The sequence below is a fragment of the Octopus bimaculoides genome, chromosome 3 (genome assembly GCF_046866305.1).
Source record: "Octopus bimaculoides isolate indiv1 chromosome 3, ASM4686630v1, whole genome shotgun sequence".
NCBI classification, from domain to species: domain Eukaryota; kingdom Metazoa; phylum Mollusca; class Cephalopoda; order Octopoda; family Octopodidae; genus Octopus; species Octopus bimaculoides.
Window position 1 is genome coordinate 157,829,289 of NC_142930.1, and position 17,971 is coordinate 157,847,259.

The following is a 17,971-nucleotide window of genomic DNA, read 5'->3' on the forward strand; positions in this document are numbered from 1 at the left end:
TTAGGTCATTTTAGGTTTTGAGTTCAAATTCCAATACAACAGATTTTGCCTTTCATAAGTCAGGTGGGTGGGGGATATAAAATGGATGGGAGGGAATTAATACCCCAGTACTTGATTAGAACTTTATTTTATCAACCCCAAAAAGATGAAAACTGTAACATAAATGTTACAGTTTTCTTGCAACCATTGTAGGTGTTGTCCTTCATTTCCTATATATACATTTGTTTAATGGGCTTCTTTCAGTTTTCATCAACCAAATCCACTCACAATACTTTAGTCAATCTAGGGCCATAGCAGAAGACACCTGCCCAAGGTGCCACACAGTGGGACTAAACCCAAGGCCATATGATTGGGAAGCAAGCTTCTTAACCACACAGCCATGCCTCTACCTACCAGCATCAAAAGAAAAAAATAACAGTGCAACAATAAAAGCAAAAACAAAACACAACCAACATAGAAGTTTTGTTCCTCACCTGCAGCAGCTCTTCAATGACAGAACGACGATTATACTTCCTCTCGCTTGCTTCCCGAGCTACAATACAGGATGGTGCTGTGTGAACTTCAATACTGTTATCTGCTATTGACATGGTCATCTCTATACCTAGTGTTAACAATAAAGGAAATTATTATCATCATCGTTTAACATCCGCCTTCCATGCTAGACATCATCGTTTAACATCCGCCTTCTATGTTGGACAATTTGACTGAGGACTGGCGACCCAGACTCCAATCTGATCTAGCAGAGTTTCTACAGCTGGATGCCCTTCCTAACACCAACCACTCTGAGTGTGTAGTGGGTGCTTTTTACGTGCCACCAGCATGAGGGCCAGTCTGGCGGTACTGGCAACGGCCACGCTCAAATAGTGTTTTTTATGTGCCACCTGCACAGGAGTCAGTCCAATGTTTTGTTCACATGCCACCAGCACAAGTGCCAGTAAGGCGAAGCTGGAAACGATCGCGCTCAAATGGTGCTTTTTATGTGCCACCTGCATGGGAGCGAGACCGCTGCTCAGGCAGTGATCCCGCTCAGATGGTGCTGTTAGCGCTCCACTGGCACGGATGCCAGTCATCAAATTTGGTTCAGTTTCGATCTCACTTGCACCAACAGGTCTTCGCAAGCTGAGTTTAGTGTCCAATGAAGGAAGGTTGGCATGGGTGCCAGTCATCGAATTTGGTTCAGTTTCGATTTCGGTCTTTCATTTGTCAGGCTGAAGAAAACATTAGGCTTACTTTGGACAAGATCAATGTGACCCAACCTTTTCAATCTTGGGGAACCCTTGAAAGATAATATTCCTTGTCACAGGGATCATCATCACTTGCCAAAGATACCATGCAACTATGTAGATGCAAAGCAAGCTTCTTAATCACACAACAATGTCCGTAATTGTCTTCATTTCGAAGAGTAAATACAAAAAAAAACAGGTAAGTATTAGTGCAATGTAACACAAAACAAACATACATACCAATTTTGAGAAACTCGGGAATGAAAGATTGAATCATTCTCATTTCACGGTCAGAAAATGATAAAACTAATGGGGGAACTATATTCGAGTAACTTATTCTTCTGTGAGTTTCACCATCAGTGTCTTCGGTCTGGTACATTTCTGAAAATTATAAAGACAAACACACAATAATTCACATTGCAATTAAGATGTACAATCTTTTTATTTAAGAGAGTAAAGATTGTTTTAAAGATGTGGCTTTAGATTTTTTAGCATATCAAAAGATTTTAGTAGAAAGTTATTTGTCATCAGATAGCACTAAACGTTCAAATAAAATAATTTCAGTATGTATATGTGTGTGTGTGTGTGTGTGTGTGTGTGTGTGTGTGTGTGTCAAAGAGAGAGGGTGTGTGTGCACGTGTGTACCCTTGTCTCATATAGACTTCAACTATATTGTTGGGCTGACCAAAGCCTTATGAGTAGATTTTGTAGATGACAACTGAAAGAAGAACTTCATATATAAATAAATAAATAAATATATATATATATCATCATCATCATCATCATCATCGTTTAACGTCCGCTTTCCATGCTAGCATGGGTTGGACGATTTGACTGAGGACAAATAAAGGTTTCGAAGTACAAAGAGCATACAAGAAGAAAATATTTACATCACCTACAAAAATTTCTGAATTTGTAACATCATCCAACCCAATTTATACTGGAAAGAAACAGGTAAAGAAATTAAACATATTAAACAGGTGCAGGAGTGGCTGTGTGGTAAATAGCTTGCTTACCAACCACATGGTTCCGGGTTCATTCCCACTGCGTGGCACCTTGGGCAAGTGTCTTCTACCATAGCCTCGGGCCGACCAAAGCCTTGTGAGTGGATTTGGTAGTCGGAAACTGAAAGAAACCCGTCATATATATGTATGTATATATATGTGTGTATATATGTATATGTGTTTGTGTGTCTGTGTTTGTCACCCCAACATCGCTTGACAACCGATGCTGGTGTGTTTACGTCCCCGTAACTCAGTGGTTCGACAAAAGAGTGCAATAGAATAAGTACTAGGCTTACAAAGAATAAGTCCTGGGGTCGATTTACACGACTAAAAGCGGTGCTCCAGCATGGCAGCAGTCAAATAACTGAAACAAGTAAAAAAAAAAAAGTATCCTCACCTTCTGTTAGTTGTTCCAAACGGACTCTCTCATGGGCAGCATGCTGGTCGACTATAATCAGATGGTCAGGTGCTGAAGATGAATAAATCAGAGTTATTCTAGACATTTTGAAATCATAACAACCTCTCACACTTTCTGTTTTCCTTGTTTATTTCCAGTCTACAAATGCCTATAAATATTATTAGCAATGATGCTTTTCTTTGAATGATTCTTTGCAATTTTGACACAAGGCCAGCAATTTTGCGCAAAGGAAGTAAGCTGATTACATCATCCCCCACCTCCTAGCACTTGACTGGTACTATTTTACTGACCCCACCCCTCACCCCACCCACTCACGAACCACAAAAGGATGAAAGGTAAAGTTGACCAAGACAACTTTTGAATTCAGAATGTAAAATACCAGAAAAAAATTGCATCTATGCATTTTATCAGGCGTGATTACAAACACATGCATGCACATACATACATCAGTTTACAGATAGGTAGGTCAATTAACAACTCACTTGTTGTTGGACAGGTCCCAGAACGAACAACGCAGGCAATGAATTTTTTATCCACTTGACCGACAGCCTGTAAATTAGAAAACAGAATTAACAATAAAATCATTATTCCAGTCACATTTCTTTTCTCAGCTGCTATCTCCACTGCCATATCATCCCTCATGGCTTCTGTCTAAAATACTACACCAATCTGTACTATCATTGAACCTATCATCACTTGCACTTTCCATATTCTCATCCAAGCTACCATTTGTTTCACTCGCTCATGTATCTGCACTCTTTTGCACTTCCCATCTTCTCATCCAAGCTACCATTTGTTTCACTCTCTCATCGATCTGCACTCTTGACTACCAACTCTCCACCCCACTCCAATGGCTGCGATGCAACAGTAAATTTATATAAATGGGAAGTGTGTACTGAACCTCAAGTTGAGACAGCATAGTTTTGGTAAACTGGCACTGGTGGGTTACACGGTGATGTTTAGCACCCTTGAAATTGTTACTCCATGTTTTAAGAACTTCCTGAAAAAAATAAACAAAGAAATTAGCAAATTAGCATAGGAGTGGCTGTGCGGTAAGTAGCTTGCTTACGAACCACATGGTTCCAGGTTCAGTCCCACTGTGTGGCACCTTGGGCAAGTGTCTTCTACTATAGCCTCGGGCCAACCAAAGCCTTGTGAGTAGATTTGGTAGACGGAAACTGAAAGAAGCCCGTCATATATATGTGTGTGTGTGCGTATATGTTTGTGTGTCTGTGTTTGTCTCCCCAACATTGCTTGACAACCGATGCTGGTGTGTTTACGTCCCCGTAACTTAGCAGCTCAGCAAAAGAGACTGACAGAATAAGTACTAGGCTTACAAAGAATAAGTCCTAGGGTCGATGTGCTCAACTAAAGGCAGTGCTCCAGCATGACCACAGTCAAATGACTGAAACAAGTAAAAGAGTAAAGAGTAATGATTGATTCAATCAATTTTTGACAATAAAGGACTGTTCAAATCCAATCGTAGGATTTTTCAGTGTATTTACAATAGACATAATAAATACCTATATAAAGAGACTAATTAGCAAATTGAGAGAAATAATTAGTGGGTGAAGGAACAGGTATGGATGAGTGGTCAAAAGGTTTGTTTCACAAACATATGGTACAATCCAGGAACAATCTCACCACACTGTATCTTGAATAAATATCTTTATCTCTAATCCACTCTGCTGGGTGGTCAGTGTTAGGAAGGGTGTCCAGCTGTAAAAACCCTGCTAAAACAGACACAAAAGCCTGGTGCAGGCTCCTGCCTGGCCAGCTCCTGTCAAACCGTCCAACCCATGCCAGCATGGAAGGTAGACATTAAATGATGATGAGGATGATTTCTAGCTTCAGGTTGACCAATACTTTGTAAGATGGAATGTGGTGAACAGAAACTGTAAAGAAGCACTGTTAAGGCGGTGAGCTGGCAGAAACGTTAGCACACCAGACGAAATGCTTAGCAGTATTTCATCTGCCTCTACATTGTGAGTTCAAATTCCGCCGAGGTCAACTTTGCCTTTCATCCTTTTGGGGTCGATTAAATAAGTACCAGTTACGCACTGGTGTCGATATAATCGACTTAATCCGTTTGTCTGCCCTTGTTTGTCCCCTCTGTGTGTAGCCCCTAGTGGGTAGTAAAGAAATAAGAAACTGTAAAGAAGCACTTCATATCATCATCGTTGTTTGCATGGACCAGATGGAGTTTAGTGAGGCAGATTTTCTATGGTTGGATGCCCTTCTTGTTTGCCAACCTTTATCTCTTTCCCATAGAACAGCATCTTCACCTGATTTTTAACCCTTCACTCTTTTTTCATATACAGACTATTTCTCTTTCTCACTCCTTTTATGCTTCTCTTTTTTTTTGATGAAGGACTAAAGTCCAAAATGTTAAGAATTCTCTTACCTTGTTTGTGAAACTTTGTTCCTCTAGTGTTGACCCTTTTTTATTTTTCATTGTACACACACACACACAAGAAGCTTCTTTCAGTCTTTATCTATTAAATCCACTCACAAGGCTTTGATCAGCCGGAGATTATAACAGAAAACACTTGCCCAAGGTGCCACACAATAAAACTGAACCTGAAACCATGCAACTGCAAAGTAAACTTCCTCACTACACAGCTATGCGAGCATCTTTCTGATTTAAAATTGCAATTGAGCTATCTTGCTTTTTATCCTTCCCAGATAGGATTAAATATAACAAGCTCTATTCCACCAAGTACTGCTATTACTCAGCACTCCATTTTCAAATATTCCTTTGGATATCCTATTTTGAAATGTGTACAGGTCCAAGACCAGACTTAGATAAAAGGGGAAATGAGATGGTGAGTTAACTATCCTGTGCCGGTGGCACGTGTAAAGACATTCAAGCGAGATCGTTGCCAGTGCTGCTGGACTGGCTCCTGTGCAGGTGGCACGTAAAATACACCATTTTGAGCGTGGTCGTTGCCAGTACCGCCTGACTGGCCTTCGTGCCGGTGGCACGTAAAAGCACCCACTACACTCTCGGAGTGGTTGGCGTTGGGAAGGGCATCCAGCTTTAGAAACTCTGCCAAATCAGATTGGAGCCTGGTGCAGCCATCTGGTTCACCAGTCCTCAGTCAAATCGTCCAACCCATGCTAGCATGGAAAGCGGACGTTAAACGATGATGATGATGATGATGAAGAATGACTCAAACATCTACATATACAAACTAGTTGTTGTGGTGACTCAAAACTGCAACAAATGAAATACCTTTTCAGCTTGATGAAATACAGGGTTCTTCCAGATGTTCCACAGTTCAATAATAGGATCTAAACAAATATAGAATCAATATAAAAGTAATATAAAAGTGTGAGAGTGTGTTTCAATAGACTTTGGGTCTTCAGTTCAAACACAAAAGGACCAAACATGAGAACAAATGATCACAAAATCAGAATACTAGAAATTCAGAATACCCACCACCATAGTATCACATCAAATCTTCAAATTTTAAAATATTTAAAGGAAAAACAATAATACTCTTACTCTTTTACTTGTTTCAGTCATTTGACTACGGCCATGCTGGAGCACCACCTTTAGTCAAACAAATCAACCCCAGGACTTATTCTTTGTAAGCCTAGTACTTATTCTATCGGTCTCTTTTACTGAACTGCTAAGTTATGGGGACGTAAACACACCAACATCGGTTGTCAAGCGATGTTGGAGAGACAAACACAGACACACAAATATATACACACACATACATATATATATGTGTATATATATATATATATATATATATATATATATATATATATATATATATATATATATATACATATATACGACGGGCTTCTTTCAGTTTCCGTCTACCAAATCCTCTCACAAGGCTTTGGTCGACCTGAGGCTATAGTAGAAGACACTTGCCCAAGGTGCCACACAGTGGGAATGAACCCGGAACCATGTGGTTGGTAAGCAAGCTACTTACCACACAGCCACTCCTGCGCCTATATTTATTTAAAGTTTTAAAAGAGAGCTTATTTGCAGGAAATATATTTATCTTTTCTTTTACTCGATTTAGTCATTGGACTGCAGTCATTCTGTGGTGCCACCTTGAAGGAGTTTAGTCAAGTAGATTAACCCTGCTATTCCAGTACTTATTCTTTTGAACAGATAGATGGACAGACAGACAGATAGATAGAGCTTGAATGACTTAGGGATTGAAGTCAGACCTATTAGCTATCTTACCTAAACAGAATAAATTCAACAGGTGGATATTGATCTGAGATAAGATAGTGAAGATTAAAAGGGAAAAATCGCTAACAGAATTCAAGATTGAATGTTTGAATGTACAATACAGAGAGGCAGAAGGAAGTTTGTGTGGAAAGGTGAGTGGCTGTGTGGTAAGTAGCTTGCTTACCAACCACATGGTTCTGGGTTCATTCCCACTGCGTGGCACCTTGGGCAAGTGTCTTCTATTATAGCCTCGGGCCAACCAAAGCCTTGTGAGTGGATTTGGTAGACAGACGGAAACTGAAAGAAGCCCGTCATATATATGTATATGTATAAGTGTGTGTGTGTGTGTGTGTGTGTGTGTGTGTGTGCGTGTATGTTTGTGTGTCTGTCTTTGTCCCCCCCCCAGCATCGCTTGACAACTGATGGTGGTGTGTTTACGTCCCCGTAACTTAGTAGTTCAGCAAAAGAGACCGATAGAATAAGTACTAGGCTTCTAAAGAATAAGTCCTGGGGTCGATTTGTTCGACTAAATGACTGAAACAAGTAAAAGAGTAAAAAAGAAACAATGGTGACTACATGGAAACATGGCAAGATGGTGAAAGAAATGAATGAAAAGTAAAAAGAGCAACAAATTGATAGACATGAAACTGGAAATATAAAAAGCTAGACAGAAGAGATGACAATACAACCTGTGAACAAGAGATTCGAAATTAATCAATTTGCAATCAATAAATGTAAATTTTAAAAAACAATTAAAAAAGTATTTACCAGTTTCTTTGGTAGAATCTGTATAATCCACTTCAGTCATTTTGTCATTATCACAGATTTTAACAGCAGAATTTTGTTCCATATCCATTGTTGTACGAGGTATTTCAGGAGAATTATCATACAGCAGCATATTATCTGTTGTCAGATCTGGAGATGCAGATCTATCAGAGTCAAAATTCTGAGACATTACTGAATTTAATGCATCAGTCTGTCTCACTGACAGCAGATCATCACATCTGGTAGCTAAATCACACTCAGAGAGAAATTCTAGGGAATTTTTATTCTTTGAAGCAGAAATATTTAATTTCTCTATATTGTTGGAAATGGAGATTTTATCAAGCAAAGTAGCTCTGTCTTGGGGACTGTCTCTTTTATCTTGGCTTTCAGCATCACTACATTTATCTACTGCATCACTACTGCCTGCATTTATACAGAGGTCATGTGGTTCATAACTGTTGCAGTTATCTTCTGCTTCCATACAACCTTCATTCATACAGTTGTCATGCAGTTGATAAGTGTCATAGCTATCTGCTGCTTGATTACTGCCTGTATTTATACGGTGGCCATGTAGTGGATGATTGTGAGGGTTACCTACCACTTGACTATTGTCTACAGTCATGTAACTACCATGTACAGGATAATTTTCAGTTTGATCTTCATCATTGAAATAGTGAACATTCTGTTGACATGGGTTCTCCTGATAACTACTTTGCTTTTTCTCCGCCTGTTGTTGACTTCTGCGATTGCAAGTGTTATCATTTGACTGACCATTATCAACAACAATATCACAGCCTTCTTTTTGACCCTTATTTCTAGTAGCTGCAACATGACTATGCTGTGAAAGAGAAGAACAGCTTCTAATAACTGGATGTTCATTAAATATTTGCCTTTCATTCAAATGCAATGCAACATCGCAATTCACTGAAGAAGATTTAATCAATTCACTTTCATTAATCAATAATTTCTTTTTATCAATATTGCCACCATATTTAATAGTTTGCCTTTCAAAACTGCTTTCATCGCAATGAGTAATGTTTAAATTTTTTGATGAAATAGAACCAGTCAAAGAATTTAAGTGTGACTGAACTTGTGCTTTAGAATTAAGGTTTGTATAAGATGGTTCTAAATACCTTGGAGTATCAGAAGTAGATGATTCTGGTTTTGGTGAAGGAATTGATTCTTCAGGTGCATTATGATGTTTGGGACATTCAGAAAACTCTGTATTAGTCTCTAGCAGATGGTGTTTGGACATATTTCTTTCATTTAAATCTAAATGATTAGAATTGAAACTATCTGTAATATTTCTACTTTTCTCAGATTCATTAGTAGCAACTTGCTTAATATATTTGTTTAAGTCTTCTGTTTTAGGATTGCCTTTTCCTTGATTATTAGAAAGCTCACATTTTGATAAACTTTCACAATGTACCACAGTAGATTTGGTCCCGTCTTCCTCTTCTTCATCATCATCATCACTCCCATAATTATTTGATAATAATACATTGAATGGAATATATTCCATAGTCTTATTTTCGCGTGGATTACATGGAACTCTGAATCCATCCAATTTCTCTTCTCTGATATCATTTGTTCTCCTTTGAGGCAAAATATTATAGCTTTGACATAATAACTCTGATGAGTTCTTATGTAAAGGTGAACATTTAGAAGTATTCTCAAGGCTCACTTCTTCGACTTCCTCAGAAGAAATACATAGCAAAAAATTTTCAGTTTTACTTGTCAAAATATCAAAGCACTTCAGAGTTTTATGTGGTTTTGTGTAGGAATGAGATGAATGTGCAAAATTAAAGGAATCTGTATTTTCCATCTTGGAGGAGGATGTTCCATCAACATACAGACTTTCAGTCAGAATTCTATCTCCAACTTTACTTTTTAATGCATCTTGGAACATTGAAAATCTCTGAGTGCTTATATTGCTCTGTCCTTCAGGAAACAGCTTGCATGGTGAAAAACTCTCTGAATTTATTACATGTAAGCTTCTGGGATTATGCACAGTTTGGGATGATTCAGAATTATTTCTATGATAACTAGAAACAGCATTCTTCAAACTGAATGGTTGTTCATATTGTTCTTCAAAGAAATAATCGGTGCAAGTTGATGCTTTAGAATGCAAGTGAGAATTTAAACATAAACTAGAATTTGTTATATCTACACTATCAAAATCTTGTGTTGTTGACAAACTAGCATCATCAGACTTACTTTCAGCATCAAAATTAAAAACAAAAGAATTTTCCGTTCTATCTTCATATTTACTATCAGATCTATTACATTCAAACCGGTTGTGATTTGAAGGAATATCATGTTCTTGAAAGCTGTCAGTAATAGTTGAAATAGGAGTGTTATGAACCTTTGAGAAACTAGGCAAATCAACACCAATCTTTCTAGAACAATCAGATGAAATATGAGATTTATTTGCAGAGAGAATTTCTTCTTTAGAATAGGAATTTAGGTTAAAGTTTTGACATTGTAACCCGTGAAAGTCTTTTGAAATCTGCAGATTAGATTTTGCATCATTTTTTTCATTCTTTCTGTAAGTTTGAAGAAAAGATGAAGAAGTAAGAAATCTATGCTCACCAAACTTACGACAACATTCATTTTGAATTTTGGGTAAAGTTTTTAAAGCATCACTAGATATTTTATCATCTAATACAATAACATCATGATTTTTCTTAAGTGATGTATATTTTGTCTCTGACTCCTTCAGTAAACTAATACCATCATCTTTCACATAAGGGAAATTTTCTGGCACAATCAAATGGTTATTCAATACTGGTATTTCTTTAGGTTTCTCAGATAAGTCTGTAGACTGCTTATCTTTTATGGCTGATAATGCTTCTTCATTTAAAACTCTATCCTTTATATTTCCACTAACCTGCATTTTATCTCCAGATTTCTTTTTCAATAAATTAGCAAGCTTCAATGATATTGACTGATGAGTGTCAGCCACCACTTCCTGTTTTGCTGCTGTAGAATCACCTGAAAAATGTTCATGACAAAATATTTCGTTCTCATTCATCTTATTTGATAAGGTTTTACTGCTTTCATGAGTGGGTCCAGTTTTTGACTCAAAACTTAAGGTTTTTGAAATATCTGAGGAATTCAGACTTCCACTAATTAGATCTGAAGATCTTTTTGTTCCAGGTAAAGAAAATTGTCGAGCTGAACTGGAAGACCTAAACCGATCTAAGATAGATCGAGTGGAAGGTTTCATTTCAGAAGGAGCTCTAGATGGGTAATTTTTTTTTATACGGAAAGCAGATGGAAGAGTCATCTTTGACCTGCTTGTTTCGCATTTAAGAATTCTATCATTTACAATAGAATTAGCAGCCATTTTTCTCTGGGCCAAAATGTTTCTATTTGTGTCTTCAACACATTTGGATCTCTCACATGAAACTGAATCTTCTTCCACAGTGCTAGGTGTTTCAGTGAAAATGCTCATAGATTCAGTTAATAATTTTGTGCAAGAATCAAATGATTTGCTGGAACTAACAGACGATTTAACAACAGGTGTACCAATATTTTCTGTTAAAGACTCATCTGTATCTTCTGTTAAAGATACAGTCTCATTTGAATCTGCAGAATTATACTGTACCTGGCTTTCAGTTGAAACATCCAGACAATTATCAATATCTTCTTTGTCCTTCTTAGAAAACTTTGAAGGGATATCACTATCATCAATATTAACATCATTATCTTGTTCATCCAATTTAGCTTTAAAGAGATTACGTTTAATTGGTAAGGACTTGAGGGCTCGAGATTTCACATTATCATACAGTTGGTCTTCAATATTTTCATCAATTTCTTTATCTGGATCTCTGATCGTAGAGTCTAAAGGAGATTGGCTACCATTTGACCGAAACTTAGATTCTTTCTTTAATTCCAAAGCTAGAGAGTCAACAGTCATAAGATTTTCTTTTCTTAAAAAATCCCAGCACATTTCCTCCACAGCTTGCAACAGATTTTCCATTTCAATAAATTCTACCATGGTCTTGCGTGGGTCAAAAGTTATATCATACACATTAAGCGGACACTTAATGTTCAACAAAAAAATTGGATATTTTTTAGAGAGTTTAAATGGGCTTAACTTTTCACTATTCTCTAAAGTTAGCTTTTGTTTAACAATCAAAGACTTTTTAAGAATATTATTTATTACTTTATGTATCTTTGTGTTTAGCACAAGGCGGTTATTGATGTATATAAACTGAATATCTTTCCTATAATGATTGTCTCGTCCTATATAGCCACTAAGTGAAAAATAGCCAGAACTATGCGAAACTTCACAGAGACTTTCTGATTTGGTGTGACCAAAAAGGCAAGAGAATGTATTTAACAAGCTACTAGTTTTGTGTGTTTGTAGCATAACAGAACCAGTGACATCATTACGAAGAGTTATTGATAATTTTGGCTGCAATAATGCCAAGGCTTCAACACGATGACAAATATTTTCAAGCTCTAAACTCAACCTAATTGACTTTTGCCTTACAGGAAGGTTGTAGAACAAATTATGCAGTGTAACAGTGGTTCCTGGACTAGGGCGAGGATTCTTTGATTCTATGGTAGGTAAAGGCTTCCCATGTTGGAAAATCTTACTATAGGTTTGAGCTGAGAGTTGTGTTCGAGTGTTAATCTCTAGTAATGAAGAAACGTTACAGAGACTAGCCAAAGCTTCTCCTCGGTATCCAAAATAATTCAGGGAATCCAAATCTTCAATACCTTGACATTTACTCGTTGAATACCTGCAAAAAAAAAAATTAACAATGAAATTTAGTCAACATCATAGCATGTACAGGAGCTGATAAATTCTTAAAGCACAACAACATGAAAATTATTTTTCATAGTTACATTTAGAACGGCGTAGGAGTGGCTGTGTGGTAAGTAGCTTGCTTACCAACCACATGGTTCTGGGTTCAGTCCCACTGTGTGGCACCTTGGGCAAGTGTCTTCTACTATAGCCTCGGACCGACCAAAGCCTTGTGAGTGGATTTGGTAGACGGAAACTGAAAGAAGCCCGTCGTATATGTGTATGTATATATATATATATATATATATATATATATATATATATATATATATATATATATATATATATATATGTATGTATGTATGTATGTATGTATGGGTGTGTGTATGTGTTTGTCCCCCCCCCAACATCGCTTGACAACCGATGCTGGTGTGTTTACATCTCCGTAACTTAGTGGTTCAGCAAAATAGACCAATAAAAATAAGTACTAGGCTTACAAAGAATAAGTCCTGGGGTCGATTTGCTCGACTAAAGGCGGTGCTCCGGCATGGCCACAGTCAAATGACTGAAACAAGTAAAAGAGTAAGATCAGTTTGATCTCCAGTCATCTGATCACTTGTGCAAGCCAATGACCAAGCAGATAAGAGCCAGCGAGCATCAAGAAAGGATAATGCATTTGGTAAGGGTCCTACCAATTATTTTTCAGGACAGTATCTAGTGCTGGTTTGAACCTAGCACACAACTTCCACTTATGATGCAGCAATGCAATACCTCCAGAACAACAGTATTTACTGGCCAGTTAAAGCAGCTTATTTGCAGGTCAGTTAAAGCAGGCAACCATCCAAATTTTCAATGAAATTCTTAAAGGATTCCTGACTTCATGCATGTGAGGACTGGATTTCTGGCAAATTATACTTCATCATCGTTTAACATCCGCTTTCCATGCTAGCATGGGTTGGACGATTTAAATGGGGACTGGCAAGCCAGAAGGCTACTCCAGGCTTCAATCTGATTTGGCAGTGTTTCTACAGCTGGATGCCCTTCCTAACGCCAACCACTCCAAGAGTGTAGTGGGTGCTTTTACGTGTCACCCACACGAAGGCCAGTCACACGGTACTGGCAATGGCCACGCTCAAAAAGGTGTTTTTACATGCTACCTGCACAGGAGCCAGTCCAGCAGTACTGGCAACAACCTTGCTTGAATGATTTTCTAACGTGTCACCAGCACAAGTGCTAGAAGGCAACGCTGGTAACGATTACGCTCTAATGGTGCTACTTACGGGCCACTAGCACGGAAGCCAGACAGCTGCTCTGGCAAGAAATTAATCATCAGTCAAAATTCAACAACCTCAGAGCATGGTGAGACACATTGATTGCTATAGTCATCCCATTGCATCCCCTAATGTGCTTAGTCACTGAGCCATGAAAAGAGAATGAGACTAATCATCAATGAAGCATTTCATTGAAACCCAAGTCCAATGTAAGTCAAGATGCAAACTTCTTAAAAACTGCAAAGAAACAGCAAACCATTTGTTGTCATGATAAGGTTGTCACATACATCTGCAACAATGAAATACTGTCTCTTCCATAGCTTCTTCAGTCATGAGGGCACATGAAAGGTGTAACATAATCAGGAGTAATTATAATTCTATAGTCGCCAGCACAACTGCATCATACATTGCTGATACTCTTTAAGAAGTATCATTGGTGTCTAAGAGATGGACTCTGGTCATTTTCCGAAAACAAGAAAGACAAACAAGGAAGAGCATAACTGTCCTCAATTCAGAACCATTATTGTCATTTAATGGCCACTTTTCCATGGAATTTGTTAAGACAGATTTTCTATGGTCAGATGCCCTTCCTGACACTAGCCCCTACCTGTTTCCAAGCAAGGTAATATTTGCCCACATCTAGAAACGTTTTTCATGGAAGACTGGAAACAAAGAACCTGACTTGTATGAGGATATTGTCCATATATAACCATTATGTGATGACTAGACAAGGGTACACACAAATGAAGGGCTTCAGTCTCCATCTACAAAATCTACTTATAAGGCTTTGGTCAGCCTAGGACTACAGTAGAAGACACATGCCCAAAATGCAGTGCAGTGGGACTGAACACAAGACCACATGGTTGTGAAGCAGGCTTCTTAACCACATAGCCACACTTGTGCTTTAACAGCAATTCCTGCACCTACACAGCCAAACCTCTGCCTATTAAAGATTTCTAATCCAAATCTGGTACTATGTACACATCTAAGAATAAGTCAACTAATGACCATTGGAGATGAAACTCATCAAAATGTGGATTAGATGTCAATATTAAAAAATGATGAAGTTAACAGTCTGGAAAATTAAAATCTTATTAACAGTGCCTCATCTCAGACATTTAAACATTTAATAATCTTACCTTTGTCCAACTTTATCAAGCTCTTCAGCAGCAATCCCACTTCCATTGTCCACAACCTGGATGCGAAAACAGGATAAGTCTACCCGTACAGCGATACACTTAGCACCAGCATCAACAGCATTGAGGAGTAATTCTTCAACACACTGAGTGACACTTGTTATTGCTACACCAGACCGAATGTAGGATTGAACACTGGCTGGTAGCTGCTTGATCATGATGGTAGATCATCTGAAAATGGAGTGGAGTCTGTTTTAAGATGCATCAATTTTAGGTACATACTGAGAAATAGTATTCAAGTACTGGGAAACTAACCTGGATTTTATTTATAAATGAGATTAAGCTAAATAACCCTCTGTTTTATGCATATGTGTGTGTGTTGTGAAGGGCATCCAGCCATAGAAACCATACCAGCTCCTGTCAAACCATCCTATCCATGCCAGAAAATGGATATTAAATGATGATGATGATGATATATATATATATCATCATTTAACATCCACTTTCCATGCTAGCATGGGTTGGACGATTTGACTGAGGACTGGCGAACCAGATGGCTGCACCAGGTGCTGTATATATATATATATATATATATATATATATATTAGTGGAGGTGCAATGGCCCAGTGGTTAGGGTAGCGGACTCGCGGTTTCGATTCCCAGACTGGGTGTTGTGAGTGTTTATTGATCGAAAACACCCTCTGGCAGGGGATGGTGGCGAACCCTGCTGTACTCTTTCACTACAACTTTCTCTCACTCTTACTTTCTGTTTCTGTTGTGCCTGTAATTCAAAGGGTCAGCCTTGTCACACTGTGTCACGCTGAATATCCCCGACTCTACGTTAAGGGTACACATGTCTGTGGAGTGCTCATCCACTTGCACGTTAATTTCACAAGCAAGCTGTTCCATTGATCAGATCAACTGGAACCCTCGACGTCGTAAGCGACGGAGTGCCAACAACAGTGAGATCGTTGCCAGTGCCCCTGGACTGGCTTGTGCGGGTGGCACATAAAAGACACCATTTCGAGTGTGGCCGTTTTCGTGCGGGTGACACGTAAAAGCACCCACTACACTCTCTGAGTGGTTGGCGTTAGGAAGGGCATCCAGCTGTAGAAACTCTGCCAAATTAGATTGGAGCCTGGTGTTGCCATCCGGTTTCACCAGTCCTCAGTCAAATCGTCCAACCCATGCTAGCATGGAAAGCGGACGTTAAACGATGATGATGATGATGATGATATATATATATATATATATATCATCAGTTAAATGTTCATGTTTCCATACTTGCATGGGGTAGACAAAATTCATCGAAGCAGATTTTCTACAGCTGGATACCCGTCTTGTTGCCAAGCAAGATAATATTTCCCGCATACCAGCTATATTTTCACAGAAGATTGGAAACAAATGACACTACTTACCTGACAACCACAAAGTTTTAGGTTCAGTTCTAGCTAAGGATAGAGCTGTTTATATTTGATATCTGAGTTGTTGCTTAATTAACAGACAGCTTTGATGAAGCAGTCCTCTAATTAAAGGGATTCCAACCTGATTATCCCATTCTTTTTGTATATCAAGGGTTGGCTTTAATCCATCTTTCTTTGAGATGGCAGGGTGTGATTTGAGGGAGATTTGGCAGTTATTTCTAGCAGGTCAAAGGAAAATACAGAGGTTAACCTACTGGCTTGATAAGTGGTTGACTATACTTGGTGTGACATCAAAGAGCTTTAACCAATAGCTATTTTCAGACATCCAGGTTCTCATTATTTCTTTCCTAAGGGGAAACAGCTTTATATATATATATATATATATATTTCATGTGCCATTTTTCCCTGAGCCTCTTTCATTTGACCTATATATATATATATATTTTTTTTTTTTTGCATTTCTGTTCTTTCTGATGTCTAAGGATGGATATTGATGTGTATTAGTCTGTTCTCTGGAGAAGTGATGCGGCAAATATACCTTATTTTGGCTTACTCATTTTGCCCCAACCAAATTTGTCTTTTATATGTTCAAAGCTTTCGGTGATAATTTTTTTGAGATAGTGATCAGGTTATGTGATAATGCTCTGCACTTAAGGCCATTTGCTTAGCTAATACAGTTTTTGTAAAGTAGTGAACACTTGTAGAAAAAAAAATATTTTGTCTCAAAGTCAAATATGCAGTAAAAACATCTCATTTTGCCCCACCCTAATTAAAACTATTTAGGGCTATGACACAAACACAGAGCGAGTGTGTGTGTGCGTGCGTCCGTGTGTGTGCACGCATGCATTATAAACATGCATATATTCTTTTACTGGTTTTAGTCCTTTTATTGTGACCACACTGGGACATTACATTCTGAGGTATAGCCGTACTAATCGAACAACACCAGTACTTATCGACATTATTTATGTTATCTAACTCTGAATAGAATTTGTGCTCAGAGCGTGGAGAGAAGTAGCTAAAAACAAAGTTCCCCCCGCCTCCAATGTTTTACCGATTCTGACCTAAAGAAAAATTTTATTTTACTATTTCAACCACATATCAGACAGAGACTTTGTAAAGCTCACAAGAAACTATTAACATCCAATACAAGGCAAAAAACAACACGAAGAGAACAGCTTCTGCCAGCAGATTTCTTTGTAAACAAACACTTGTCGAATGAAAACTAGATGTTATCAAAGCAATGGGCGTAGAAATGATTTCATAATTTAATATAAAGGCAGTTAAGAGCAGAGAAGAGTTGAGTGTGTTCATTAGAGTACTTACTGGTTGTTATTTTCATTTAAGAAGTTTCTCATTTTAATTAATCAAAAATTTGTCAATTAAGAAGTAAAAGCTACTTCCACGTGTAGCCATGTTATGTTTCTTTGCGCAAGTGCAACTGACAACTTCCGGTGAAACATATCCCGGCGACAAATAATTCCCTATTTTGGTTGTAATATAAGATATATCATATGATGAAAATAAAATTAAATATAGACATAGATCGACTGTATAATATTTTTTTTTTTCACCACGTCTGACGCCTAAGTCTCTACTTTTATTCTGTCATTTAAAATTATGCGTGGTACATGCAGTTTTATGTCAGCTTGCATTAAGTGAAGTGTAGACGCTGCTCAAAAATTTCTTACGACTTTTTTTTGTTTTTAATTTTTGCCTCCGCTATTTACAGTTTCGTTTTCGCTGTTGCTTTGCCTTTCTTTCTTTATTTAT

At 37.9% G+C, this 17,971-nt stretch overlaps 1 protein-coding gene across 1 annotated transcript in view; it reads right to left on the reverse strand.

The window, feature by feature from the left end:
* The window catches only part of LOC106883285 (uncharacterized), a 26,300-nt gene extending 8,644 nt beyond the window's left edge, over positions 1-17,656 (reverse strand). Inside the window, exons 1-9 of the mRNA XM_089349849.1 lie at positions 17,525-17,656; positions 14,778-15,005; positions 7,612-12,362; positions 5,881-5,939; positions 3,547-3,645; positions 3,128-3,194; positions 2,625-2,696; positions 1,464-1,604; positions 474-601 (exon numbers count right to left, since the gene is read on the reverse strand). Coding sequence (XP_089205975.1) covers positions 474-601; positions 1,464-1,604; positions 2,625-2,696; positions 3,128-3,194; positions 3,547-3,645; positions 5,881-5,939; positions 7,612-12,362; positions 14,778-14,992 — 5,532 coding nt within the window. The 5' untranslated portion in view covers positions 14,993-15,005; positions 17,525-17,656. The remainder of the gene's footprint in view (positions 1-473; positions 602-1,463; positions 1,605-2,624; positions 2,697-3,127; positions 3,195-3,546; positions 3,646-5,880; positions 5,940-7,611; positions 12,363-14,777; positions 15,006-17,524) is intronic.
* Between the last annotated feature and the right edge of the window lie 315 nt (positions 17,657-17,971).